This window comes from Phyllostomus discolor, chromosome 5 (assembly GCF_004126475.2).
Source record: "Phyllostomus discolor isolate MPI-MPIP mPhyDis1 chromosome 5, mPhyDis1.pri.v3, whole genome shotgun sequence".
In the NCBI taxonomy this organism is placed as follows: Eukaryota; Metazoa; Chordata; class Mammalia; order Chiroptera; family Phyllostomidae; genus Phyllostomus; species Phyllostomus discolor.
Window position 1 is genome coordinate 87,850,762 of NC_040907.2, and position 14,529 is coordinate 87,865,290.

A 14,529-nucleotide genomic window follows, 5' to 3' on the forward strand; every position below is an offset into this window, starting at 1 on the left:
AGCCCACTAACTCAGCAGAGAGGCTTTAGTGGCCAGACATGATAAAGAATACAGACTATAGAATTAGTACAGGAAAGTCACTAAACAAACAGTATCAGCAACACCAAAAACAACAACAAACATCAATAACAGACTCTGGGGAGCAGGAAATCTGATTTTCAGAATTACCATATTTATTATTTAAAATGTCCAGTTTTAACAAAAATTACAAGACATATAAACAAAACAGAAAGATATGAATCATACACAGAAAAAAAAGCAGTCAAGAGAAACTGTCACTGAAGAAGCCAAGACATTGCATTTACTAGACAAAGATATTACGTCAGCTATTATAAGTGTGTTTAAAGAAGTAAAGGAAACCATTAGAGTGATATCTAACTAAATAGGGAAAATTAAGAAAAAGTTAAAAATTATGAAAAGAAACTAAACAGAAATTGTAGTTGAAAAGTACAATAATTGGAATGAAAATTTCAAAACTGTACCTAAGGGTCTCAAAAGATTTAAGTAGGAAGAAAGGAGAAAAAACATCAGTGAAGGTAAAGTCAGTTGAAATGATCCAATCTAAATAACAGAATAAAATATGAAGAAAAATGAACAGAGCCCCAGACACAAATGGGACACCATCAAGTGTAGGAACATACTTATAATGTGACTCCCTGAAGAAAAAAGAGCAGAAAGAATCTTTGAGAAATAATAGCTGAAAATGTTCCAAATTTGATTATAGACATGAATATACACATGTGAGAAGTTAAAAAACTCCAAATATGATCAACTTAAAGGCAGATACACATAAACATTTCACAGCCAAACTGTCAAAAACTAAAGACAAAAAGAATCTTGAAGATGGCATGAGAAAAGTGATTGACTATGTACAAGGGGGCACCAGTAGCATTAAAACTAACTTTTTATCAGAAAACATAAAAGCTAGAAACCAGTGATATGATGTACTCAAAAGGCTGAAAGAAAAATTGTTAACCAAGAATTGTGTATCTTGCAATACTGTCCTTCAAAAGAGAAAATAAAGTTAACTACATAGAGTAATAGGGAATGCAGTATAAATGTATATTTGTTTGTAATTCTCTCTGATTTTTAACACAACTTCATAAAGCAATAATTATAAAATTGTACTGATGGGCTGATAATGTGGAAATATGAATTGCAACAACACTACTTGGTGTTGGAATGGAACAAAGTTATTATATGCTATGGAAATTAAGTTGGTATTAATCTGAACCTGATTGTTGTAAGTTTTGATGTTAATTGCAATCCTCAGGAAAACCACTAAGAAAAAAATGGAAAAATATATAATAAAAAGAAACAAAAATATATTAAAATGGTATACTAAAATATATATTACAGAATATTAGAAAGAAATGGAGAAATAGAAGAAAGAAGATGGAATACATATAAAAAGAAAATAGCAAAATGGCAGATGTGAGTCCTATTTATCAGTAATTACATTGAATGTTCATAGATTAAATACTCCAATCAAAAGATAGAGATTGGCAAAATAGATAACAAAAAGTGATTTAACTATCAATATATACTGTATACAAGAGATACATTTTATACTCAAAGATGCACATAGGTTGAAAGTAAAAAGATGACTGGGGGGCTGGGCTGGGCTGGGAGTAAAAGACAGAAAACTATACTTGAACAATTTAAAAAATAAAATAACATATAACTTAAAAAATGTAAAAAGATGAAAAAATATACCATGCAAATAGTATCCAAAAGATAGCTAGAGTAGCTATAATTATATCAGGAAAAATAGAATTTATGATAACTATTGTTAGTAGAGACAAAGAAGGACATTTTTAATGATAAAAGGATAATGCTATCAGGAAGACATAACAATAGTTAACATATCTGCATCTAATAACAGAGTCCTGACATATGTAAAGGCAAAAGTAAGAAAACTGAGGAGAAACATAGACAATTTAACAACTTAAACAGAGGTAGGTTGTATTGGTTGGATGAAATAGATGAAGGGAGTCAAAAGGTACAAACTTCCAGTTACAAAATGTCATGGATTTGTAACTTACAGCATGGTAACTATGGTTAGTAGGATGGTACTATATATTTAAAACTTGCTAACAGAATAGATCTTAAAAGTCTTCATCCCACACAAAATATTATGTTTGTTGATGGATATTAACTAGACTAATTGCGGTGATCATTTTGTAATATATGCAGATACTATTGAACCTTTATGTTATACACTTGAAACCAACACAATAATATGTCAATTATACATCAAAAACAAACAAACAAAAACAGTTCCACAAATACAAGTTTCAGACTTTAATGCTACACTTTCAGTAATGGATAGAACACATAGATAGAAACTTAACAAGGAAACAGAAGACTATAATACACCAAATAAATGGAATGGACATCTGTAGAACACACTACCCAACAACAGAAAAACACACAATGTTCTGAAGTGCAAATGGAACGTTTTTCTGAATAGATGATATGTTTTACCATAAAACAAATCTTAAAGTTGAATCCATTAATATTTAATGTAATTACTGATAAATAGGATTTACATCTGACACTTTTTTATTATCTTTTTTCTTCCTCTATTCCTCTATTACTTCTTTATTTTGTGTAAACATATATTTTATAGTATATCATTTAAATTTTTTCCTGTTTCTTTTTACCACTGTTTTTCAGTTTTATTCTTAGTACTTTCCCTGGGGATTACAATTAATATCATAATTTAAAACAATCTAGTTCAGATTTACTAATAGCAACTTAATTTCAATAACAAAAATTTTGTTCCATTCCCCCTTTTTGCTGTTAATGTAATAAAGATTACACATTTCTATATTATAAAAACATCAACACAATTTTATAACTACTGATGTTAATTTTTTAAAAAGCAGGCTGTAGAGTGAGCCATCTTGGGTTTGTAATTTAGATTCTGCCACTTTCTGGCTGAGTCCAGGGTTAAGTTACTGTGCCTCTGTTTTTTCTTCTATAATGGAGACTGTAACAGTAATTACCTTAACACTTCGTTAAAAGGATTACATGAACTAGTACGTGTCACCCACTTAGATTGGGATCCAGTTCCAAATAAACTTATTTTATAATCCTGAGCTATTTTGATTTGTTGGGAGTGATAATGCCTTTCAATCCTTTCTTCAAGATGCTGGTGTGGGCTCACAGGGTATATTCTTAGTTTTCTAATGATAGCGCTTGTGATTTTGCTCCAGGTGATTTTCTTAAAAACAATCTGGCTGAGATTGTTTGAAAATAATATTCTCTCTCTCTCTTCCTCTTCCTCTCTAAAATCAATTTAAAAAGATTTTAAAATTAAAAGAAAGTATCTTTGGTAGCTGTTTAGAATTGGTAATTTGGAAACATTGTGGGATAATTTTATGAACCCTTAAGTATCTTGAAGTAGTTTGGTCTGTATTTAGAATTTTTCCCTACTTTTAAAAATTTTTGATTCATCTTTAGATAATTATTTTCACATACAGTCATCAAAACTTAGGATGGTAAAACAATACCCAAGTCCAACTTGTTGGAACACACTGAGTATGTCAAACAATATACAGGTGAATTAGTTTAAATCTCAAAAACACACAATGTGCAAACCACCATCCCAAGTACAAGGACTGCAATGACAATTAGAATTGGTGGCTGTGTTAAACCTAGGGCTGACTTCCGGGTGTGAAAGTTGCTTAATTTCTGTTCTGAAACTTGCTTTGAAAGAGCTCTCTTTACAGATTCAGTACTACTTATTGCGGTACTGAAATGTTTGCATTTGGAGTGAAACAAAACAAAACAAAACAAAACAATAGCAGCTATACTCTTTCTAAAAAATGTTAAAGAAAGTTGGGACTTCTTTTTCTTTTCTTTCTTTTGATCATGTTTTCGTTATTCTACTACAGCTGTCCCAATTGTTCCCTCTTTGCCCTCCTCTGCCTGTCCCACCCCTTGCTCCCATAATCAATTCCCACACTGTTGTCTGTGTCCATGGGTCTTTTTTTTTTATTTTAATTGTTGTTCAAGTACAGTTTTCTGCCTCAATGGGTCATTCATACATGTTCTTTGACTAGTCCTTTCCCCCTCTTTCAAAGAACCACATGCACTGAAGCCAGCCAATAATTACAGACATTTTCTGTGGTATGTTTGATTTCAGTTTTGTTTTGTTTTTTCTTCCTGGGGGGCTGATGTGAAGCTGATCTGCAAAGCAGCAGCTAAATGTGAGTAAGCAGATCATAGCCCAGCCCATTGCAGATAAGCAGGTCTTCACACAAAGCAAGTGGCAGAACCTGCTGAATATTGGCAGGAAGAGCAGTATTTAAAAATCATTTAAAACATAAATAATTAGGGTTCTATAGAGCTGGAAATGATGCTAAAGCTCATTACAACCAAACTTATACATTTATACATTTATATCTGAGAAAATTAAGTCCTAGAGACATCAAGCAACTTGCCCAAAGTCACCCAGCTAATTTGTGGCAGTCAACCACATTGCTTTGCACAGTGGAGAGAGAAAGTGAGGGAGAAATTACAAGAATAGTCTAACTCGAGTTATTTGGTGTTTTTCCATGAAACCCTGAGGAAAATAAAAATAAAAGTGTGTGATTTCTTTCCACTTGGATCATTGACTAATTTTTAGATTAGTTGAAACTTTGAGATGAAACTGATAAATACAAATTTGCTGGTTCACAATTATTTTAAAAGATTAAACTTAAGTCTGTTTAATTAAACCTATTTAATTTTGAATGAAGAGGCAATAAAGGAAATAAAGACTCTTGCTAATTGTTTTAGCACTTACCATTTCTATAATTATCATTAATATCATACAAGACATTTAAAACTCTGAGTTAAGCTTTTTCTACATCTGCAAGTGGCCCATCAGCTGGACTTTGAGAAGCAGACAGGTCAGCTTATGTGTCTTGGTGTAAACACATGCTCAGCCCCCTTCTCTTTGTGTCCTGAGGGCATAACCGACACACACTTCCCTGGATCCCACTTGGAACTCTGCTGCCTGGAGGTGAACAGCTTTCTCTGGAACATGTGCAGCATAGGAAAGGGTTACATGAAGAAGGGCCTGGAAGCTGGACAAAAAGGAGACACAGGGTCTCGAAAGCTGTTGGCTCCAAGAGGGAATCTGAAATACTGTTGACTACTGGACCCTCTCAAACAAAGAGAGAGAGGGGAGGGTTTATCTCAAAGGAGTCAAAAGCTAGAATTGGGCAGCACCTAGAGGACTGACAAGCAGAAGTGGTAATAGATGAGTAACAGCTACCCATCCCCATCCCTGAACTGTATTAACTCTATCTACTCCTTGTGAATGAATGCAGGCCTGGATGCATTTGCCCTTCAGGAAGGCAGGCAAAGAGCTAGGTATTCTTGGTGTTGCACAGGAGGGAGAGGCAAGGGGCTAAATCAGGAGTGTTACAGTGAGTTTCAGTATTCAACTGTAGTCATAATAATACAGGATAACTCTGTATAAAACTCCATTCCTTCCTGCCTAGTCTTTGAAACATTGATCTTTGGTTGTCTCATCTCAGCCTGTGAATAGCCTCTCCCCTTGCTCCCCAGGGCTTAGGATGGAAGCCCCTTCCCCTCATCTCCATGATTTCTGGCTCACATTATAGCCCACCTGATGTGTTTAGTAGAGTGCTATATACGTGCTTGTCTCACCCACAAATACTGGATGGGGCTCCTCATGGGCAGTGATCTGATTAATTTCTCTCACATATTAGTGCATGATAGTGTTTGTTGAATATGTTACATGACATTTATTCAGTTAAATGAGCATTTACAAGTTTTCAAATGATTCCATTTGTTAAGTTCTTATTCTATTTTCTGCACTGTGTTACATGCTGGCAAAACAAACAAAAATAAGTTAGATCAGACACTGATACCCACTGTGGGGGTATCATTCTGCTGGGGCAAGCCAACATAGTTTTTTCACCCAGAATGATAAAATCTGACTATGTCCTCTCCAGCAAAAGTGCCCAGGATAACACTTTTCATTTAGGAGAGAAGCCTCTTAATGAAATACCTTTCTTTTTCCATTGTGATCATCATATAATGAGGTGACTAAACTGAACGACCTTCCTTCCTTCCTTCCTTCCTTCCTTCCTTCCTTCCTTCCTTCCTTCCTTCCTTCCTTCCTTCCTTCTCTCTTTTTCTTTTTGAAATTCACAAAATCTCTATTAAAACTGAGATATTTCAAGGTGAGGCCAGAGACTACTCTCCTGCCTGTCAGAGTAAGTCTGTAGTCTCCCTCCTCAGTGAATCCTCATATTCATATTCACTGTGAATGGCAGCTCGACGTGGCACAAGTGTCTTCATTAAAGTGTCCATAGTGATTCATAGATGCCTTTCCCCAGAGGTTACGCATAATTCAAAACCCATCAGCACACTGGGGACAGGCAGCTTAAATTACTCCTTCCAGGATATGTTACCTTGCGTCAGCCCACTTGGAATTTCATTTGCTACCCTGACGTTCAATTACTCTGCCCAGCTGTGTCTATTTAAGGTTCTTTAGTCCCTCCCTCTCCCAAATTGCTAAGAAGCTGACTCTTCCCTCTGTGGGCATCAACACTGCGCCCCCTCTGTGCAAAATTTCTGCCCCCTGTCTGGCAAGGTATTCTCAGAGGGAAACCCAGCATGCAGGGACCTAAGGTGCCAAACCAGAAAGGAGGTGAATAAGCAGTCCATCCATGATGGTTTGTGTTGATGAAGAAAGAAGAGTCAGGATGTGGGAGGAAGTCCAAACCTCGCTTCTTTTGGCTTAGGAGTGTATTGAGCATGACACACCCTCACACTCACCCTTGCACTCTCCTCTGAACCTTGGACTGGCTTATTTCTGTTTTGGGCTTGCTGGACCTGGCTGAGTCATGGAGAAAAGGACATCCTGGGCTTTGAGACCCAATCAGGTAAATTAATTCACCACAAAATTTGTACCATCGGGACCTCGGTAAAGAGATGGTAGAGGCACAAGAGAGAGAAACCAGGAAATATTTATCATGGTTTCCTTTGAAGAGAGGAAAGTGGCAGGGCAAGGAGGCCAGGAACCACCTACAAACCAAGAGGGAGTTGAGATAAGTCTATTTTACTGGAGCCTATGGAGGAAAGTGAGTCTGGGGCTTGGGTGAGGCCAATTGCTCCCGAGACCCCATGCAAGAAAATTCATTAGGCCATGCATTGCCAGCCACGCTGCCCTGGCCTCTCCAGGATCAACTGGTGCCTACCAGATCTTCCCTGCACTCATCTTAGCCTCTATTAGCCTTCTTCCCCATGCTACCCACTGCCGGTGCCCTCCTAGAAGCTCAGGTAGCCCCTGTTTGTAATCTCATTAGCAGGCTCTGATTGAGCACCCCTTCTGGGCCCAGCACTGTGGTAAGTGCTTTGCCTGGGTCACCTCATTTGTCACATCAGGAAATGGTTGCTATCAAGATTACCCTCACTCTATTGCTAAGGAAACTGAAGCCCAGAGAGGTAAAGCCATTTTCTCAAGGTCACATGAAAAGTGACTCCCCAGGACAGAGCTTGTTGGGAGGATGTATCTGTGGTGACCCTGTACTGGTTAATATGTCAAAGGCAGCCCCTGCCAACCCCCTCAGTCAAGGAAGGGCTTAGGAATACTTTTGTTTTGTTAGAACATGTGTAGCTTCTAGGGTCTACTAGGGTTTTTGCACTGGGGAGGCATATATTTCTGGTTTTGTTTTAAAAATACCCCAAAGTAACAGAAATAGCACAGTCATCTTAGCACACTGGCCACCCCCCTTTTATTCTGACTGCTTCTGTGAGCCTGGTTGGGTTGATAGCGACATATTGCCTCTAAGAAATTCCAGCTGTGTGACCAATAATGAAGACAATAATAACAACCAAGATTCATGAGGCACCTGTTATGATTGGCTTTGTGCTGAATTTACTTTAAAAGAGAAAAGAGAGTCACAGGGACATTGTGCCTTGCCCAAGTTCACACAGCTGGTCAGTGGCAGAGCCAGGCTTTGGATGCAGACCAGACTGAGCACTTTGTTCCCCGTGGTCCATAGTCTGGTGCCCCCTGAATTGGGTTAATATCAGCCATTCAGTTAGTCAGACAATCAGTCATTACACAATATATTAGAAACCTGCTATGTCTGCACCAAGTGAGGGGAAAAAAGAGGAGCCTAGGACAGTGGTTTGACTGTGGAGTATAAGTGAGGGTCCCAGGCCAGAGAATATAGTTCCAGGGTAATGGGATATTTAGAGAAGGCTAAGGAGCAAAGGGTGGCAGGAACAGAGCAAGGAACTTGGAGCTGAAAGATGAAAGGGTTACCAAGAATAACATCTATCAGTTTCACAATTTTGTTTATGTCCTTGTGGGTTATATGTTGTGGTGCTTCCTGGGAATTTATGATGGGAGTCATTTGGATCAAGAAATAGGGAGGAATAATTTTGAACTGACTACAATTGACTACAAAGGCATTGTGTGTATGTGTGTAAGAAAGAGGTACACAGTGCAGAAAGCCAAATAATTCTCATTTTGCCAATTTTGATTGTCACACCAGGCTTTTGGGTCAGCTATTTGGGTCTGTTTTTATCATTAAATGTACATGCAGGGCTTCTATACTGCTATTCCAAGGGCTTAAATGGTGCTTTAAGTTGCTGTTCAGCTTACAGAGGTGAGGTTTTGTCTTGCCTATACTCTCTAGCTTACTATTGCCCAACTCATTCCCTGCAGATGAACTGCACTATTTTTTATTCATAGTAGCACTTTGCTACTAGTTCAGCAATTTCCTTCTTCCAACATTCTCAAAAGAGTGTTTACTGGTACTAGTGAGTTAATACTACTCCTACAACTGTGATCCATTCCTGTAGCATGGGGGAGTTAAGGCACTTCTAACTCTTAATTTCTCTTAAAATGAGCTTATAACTTCCTACCATCCCCATTTGGATGCTTTTACAACTGTGAATGTTTTAGCTTTATTACTTATTTAAAAAAACAACGGGGTGGGTACACATTTTGAGCTTAGAAATTCCACCTAGTTCAATGCTTGGCAATTTCTTCCCATAAAGGCCCTCATAAATGTCCTTTACATTTGGACTCAGGATTTTCCCCTCTGTTTTAGAACATTGTTTTAGACTGTGTGGGTGCCATGTACAAAAGGAATTCCTTTGGAATCTTCAACTCCCTGTAGCCAGCTCATGGTGTAGCTGTTCAGGTCAGTGAAAGAACACTGTGATTGTTGTTTGGCAACAGCATCACCTTTACCATTATTTCTAACTCTGAATGAATGATGAGGTCACAGGTTAAGGAGAACCACATTGTTATGCTCAAATATCAGTCCTATACTGCAAAGGCAAAAATGAGTTGTAGTAAAAGGTCAGTTGGTTTTCATTCTCAGCTTGTCAGGTATGTGTCCTTGAGTAAATTACTTTAACCTCTCTGGGCCTCAGTTTCCTTATCTGTAAATGGAGATATTAATAAGCATCCACCAGATAAGAATTAGATAAGATCATACACACACAGAGACTTGTACATAGTAAGTGTTTAGTAAATGTTAGCAACACGACTCTTAGAGTATTGACATAGACAATGTCAGGCTTCCATACCTCTGCTATTCATGATTTTCATAAACTAAGGCAAAAAATAGCTAGTATAGGTTCTAGCCACTAAAACAATGGCCTTTATCAGTGGTTGCTGTCATAATGGGATGCTTGATCTTTATTAATAAGAGCCCAAACTGCCTGTTCAGTAGCATTTCTCATTCATTAGGTAAAAACAATCTCTGACAATTAGACATTTCTGCCTATGGGACTGAATAGTCCTTAAAATAGAAGAGAAGGAAATAGCAGACCAAGTCTGCCTTGTGGTAAATGTGTAATGTCACTTTAATTAGATATCAGCAAATGTCTTGTAAATCAAACTCACCACACTGAATCCCTTGTGAGTTTGGAGTTCACATTCCCATCTTCTTCCAGGAAGATGTCCATTTGCAAATTGGCATCGTTATCATGGGCTGAGAAATAATTGGTAACAACTCTTGCTGGTATCCCAAGGCATCGCAAAACTATAGGAAAAAAGGACAGACAACAACTAACCACATCATCAAAATTTAATAAATACATAGGGCACAATCCCTTTTTATAGGGACCGTCTCCCTTGACAATGTCAAAAATTCTTAAATAACAGAAGTAAAACCAATGAAATACCAAAGTAGTAGTAAGTGAGAATTTATTGTGCAGGCACCAAAAAGACAGTTCACAAACCAGGGACACTCAAACCCAAGATGGGAGGAGGCTCAAGGATATATTATTATAAAACAACTTGTATAATGAGGAAGCAGTGACTGTATATTCTTCACAGTGATTGGTTATAATAGAATTTTCTTTTTTTTAAGGAATTAGTTGGTGGTTATCTTATATTGACCTTAGGAAGCAGTTCATGTTTTGCCTACAGTTTCCAGAGGCATAATCAAGAAATGACCCAGGTCAAGTTAGCCTTGCAAAATAAGCTAAAGTAAGCTTGTATGATTAAACTGTTTTTTTTTTTTCTGCTTGGGGAATCCTCAAGGCTTGTCTCTGTTTTTGATTTTGACACTAACATCAAAAGCCCCATTAGCACACATTGTCCCCAAATATTCCATACTGGAGAATGGGGCTGCTGTCAGGCATCTAGGCTGCAGAGAGAATCCTTGCTGTGTGATCATTCAGAACTGTGGTTGGGCCACATGAAGCCAGCTGCAATAGAAGCCCAGGAATAGGCTCCAATTGTTTAATTGCTAATCATACAATCATCAAAGTAGTATTATTTTAGTTCAGCTAAGTAGCTTATGTTTCTGAAGATAAAATTTAAAAAATCAGCTAATAGAAAGTTAGAAATTTGTAAAACAGATCCTCAGTGGGGTTCGCTTTCCTGGCTGGCATTTGCTTTGTGCCACTTGATGGAGGGTGACACCACAGATTCATTTCAAGTGCTAGATAATAAATTACTAGGATGCATCTCTTGCCATATGTACCTATTGATTAAACTTAATCCAAATGCCCTCTATGGCTCCCAGGATGCCACACATCAGGGCTCATTGAAAATAATTCAGCTGACAATTTTAAGATTAATGACTTGGCTTGCCTTTTACTTGCTCAGAATAGTTTAGCATTTTTAACCAAATATTATCCACCTACTTTAACAGAACAACCTTGGAAGTCCAAACTGGAGTCTGGTGAGGTGGAGCTTGACACTGGGGTAAAAGAACCTTCTTCCCTCCAACTTTCCTCTTTAGGTTTATTCTCATTGTGCCTCTCCACATTGTGCTTCTGCCTTTTCCTAGCTTACCATCAAAGCCTGGAGTAGATCTGGTGATCCTTTTATACAAAAGGCATAAATGAATAGGAGGTGCTCACTATTTTATCTGGTTCTAAACTCAAAGGAATTACACAATGATAATACAATTGCAGGCACCAGGAGGACATGGGGAGGCAGAAGTCCCTTTCTTTTTTCCTGGAATCATTTGATAAGAGTGGCTGCCTATGTTGGGTGCTATTTTGTACAGTCTTGGCTTGTGAACCATGAGGGAGGGGAACTACTATCTTGAAGCTTGGGCTTCTTGCTGGAACTTCAGAGACCAGACTTTCTAGGAGACTATTCATTGACCTTGATTACTTTCAGGAAATATACATATATTCCTTTAGTCCTTGGGTGTACTCAGGTGGCTGAGGAAATGATCTTATTCATTTTTAGGCTATGGTGAAACAAAATACCTGGTACGAAACTCATTATTTCCCCCTGCTTGGGTCACTAATTCTTAGATTGTTACCATGTTGAGCTGAAACTGATAGGCTTCATAATCATTTTTAGAAAAATGGCCTTATCCTAGCTTCTAGTCTCCACCCCCTCTTTGATATTTCTGAATAAAAAAAATGCTAACTAGGTAGAACATTCATTATTAATGAGCAAGCAGAAAGGACACTCCCATTCAAGCTTATCATTTTCTCCAAGGCTGTTGAAATGGCATGTGAATGAAAACTATTACCAATGATGAGATCACACTGAAATACATGTATTTTTAAAAATAATCACTGAATTAGTTATAACATGGGGCCTAGATAGGTAAATGACATTTAAAAAAATGATGCATGAGGCTTAAGAGAATAATTCTGTTCCCATATGCTTTCTTCTATGCATTGTATATTGAGTGGATTAAAAGCCAGAAGAGAAACTAGGAGTAAAGATTGTTCATTAACATCTGATATCTAATTGCTCATGATCATTGAGATTCACATGTTAAAATGGAGATAAAAAAAGGAGATGAGACCATCTGCAACAATTCTTTTCATAGCTAGGCTAAAATTAAGTAAATATATTTATAAAAACTTTCAGTGATAAACAATAAGCAAATAAGTGTATTAGTAAAATTTCTCAATAACAAATAAGCAGCATACATCTTTTCTTACTAGTATTTATTATTTTAAATTTGGCTAATTTTAACCTTTTTAAAACGTGGGAGTTACTGAAAAGAAAGTGCCACACCAATTCCACCACATTATTACTTGGCCCCTTGGACCCTCTATTTCTCAGGATATAGAATGATGGATTATTTAGGAAATAGTCCGTCATTCTTTCTATAAAGATTCTGCAGTCAAAGAGAAACTATGAGCATATTTGGCTGAGAACAATTTAATTATGCATTGACTGCATCCCAGAATAGCCACTCATAAATTCTATAGAGCCAACAGAGATTGCTAGGGCTCTTTGCCAGGTTATAGATGATAGGGCTCCTTGCCAGGTTATAGATGAAACATCATGAAGTGAAAATTTTTTTACATTAAAAAATATTACTCAGTTGGATACTTACATGTGTTAAAGACACCAGCAAAAACCCAGCACTGACCATAACGAACTGGATTCTGAGAACTCTGATACTCCAACAGAATGTCAATGCTTCCAGTCCAGGCTGATGGGGGGACACCATAGGCATAGATATTGTCCCAGGACCCAACAAGAACACCTTCATCATCTTTAGAATTAACCTAAAAAATACCACAAGTGGTGAGAAGGAAGGAAGATCATTTAGAAAAATTTTCTCCAGACTTTGATGTTGGGCAAGATAAGGCTCCCATTGCCTTCCATAGGTCCTACATGATGAAAACAGTTCACTACTGTTTAATTCACTGCTGTGTTATCAGAGAAAGTGATGTAATAACTAAGTATGCAAGAGGAAACCCAATAACCAGATTTCCTCTTCAATAGCACATCATTGTAGTAAGGTGGTTTGAATAACAAATAGGAAGACTTTTAATGTCTTCTCCAGTGCCTAGGAGAAGATACCCATAAAGTATTTGGTCTGATTGAAAATAGTGCTGGAGAATGATGTGAGAAGGAGAGGAAGACCTACAAAAGAAGACAGTTCAAGTAGTGTTCGAATAGGCATCTTGTCTTGGTGGAAGAAGAATTCAAAACTGACAAATGACAAAAGATGTATAGAGTGAGGGCCAAGAGTCTCGTGTTCTAAGGAGTTTTTGCTTTGATGATGAGTGGCAGACACTAATGAATTGAAAAAGCAAACAGATGCTGACATACAAACCATTAAAAGTTAATAAAATTCCCGCTGGTACTTTTTAGAAATATGTTCTAATATATTGCATTAAAGTATTTTTTTATTTATGATTATTTTAATGTGATTAAGATTTTATAATTTTGTTAAAAGAACCGTAAGAGTCCTTAAATACAAATCCAAAAGAACCTACGCACCCCAATGTTCAGAGCAGTACAATTTACAATAGCCAAGAGCTGGAAGCAACCTAAGTACCCATCAGCAAATGAGTGGATCAAAAAACTATGGTATGTTTACACAGTGGAATTCTACACTGTGAATTCTACACTGTGAAAGAAGGAGCTCCTACCCTTTGCAACAGCATGGATGGAACTGGAGAGCATTATGCTAAGCCAGGCAGTGAGGGACAAATACCATGTGATCTCACCTTTAACTGGAACATAATCAACAAAAGAAAAAAGCAAACAAAATATAACCAGAGACACTGAAGTTAAGAACAATCTAACAATAGCCAGAGGGGAGGGGGAGGGGACAGTGGGGAGAAGGGTTTCCAGGAACTACTATAAAGGACACATGGACAAAACTAAGGGGGAGGGTGGAATCAAAGGAGGGAGGTGGGTTTGGCTGGGGTGGGGGGCAGGGATGGGGAGAAAATGCAGACAATTGTAATTGAACAACAATAAAGTAAAAAAATAATAAAAGTAAATATATTATTCAAACAAACAAACAAAAAAGATATTTACATTTACATAAAAGGCCTGTCATATTTTACAGTTTAAATATGGAGATTTTCTGAAATATAAGCAAATAATGGCAGTTTTGGATATTTGGGAAAACCTAGCTGCATATTCAGACCATAGCCATCTGGTCTCAGCAAACCTCAAGTGCAGGAACAAAATAATTTTGTATTTAGACAATAAAACAAAGGTTGGGAAGTAAGAGTTCCAAGGCATTCTGTCAGGTTTTTTTTTTTTTTTTTTTGAGAGGTGGGTTATTGCTGAATCTTATTTCTCTT

General features: G+C 37.3%; 1 protein-coding gene across 1 annotated transcript in view; it reads right to left on the reverse strand.

Annotated features, from left to right (window-relative positions):
• Positions 1-14,529, reverse strand: part of F13A1 (coagulation factor XIII A chain) — a 185,543-nt gene that overhangs the window by 63,549 nt on the left and 107,465 nt on the right. Inside the window, exons 7-8 of the mRNA XM_028513923.2 lie at positions 12,816-12,990; positions 9,896-10,034 (exon numbers count right to left, since the gene is read on the reverse strand). Coding sequence (XP_028369724.1) covers positions 9,896-10,034; positions 12,816-12,990 — 314 coding nt within the window. The remainder of the gene's footprint in view (positions 1-9,895; positions 10,035-12,815; positions 12,991-14,529) is intronic.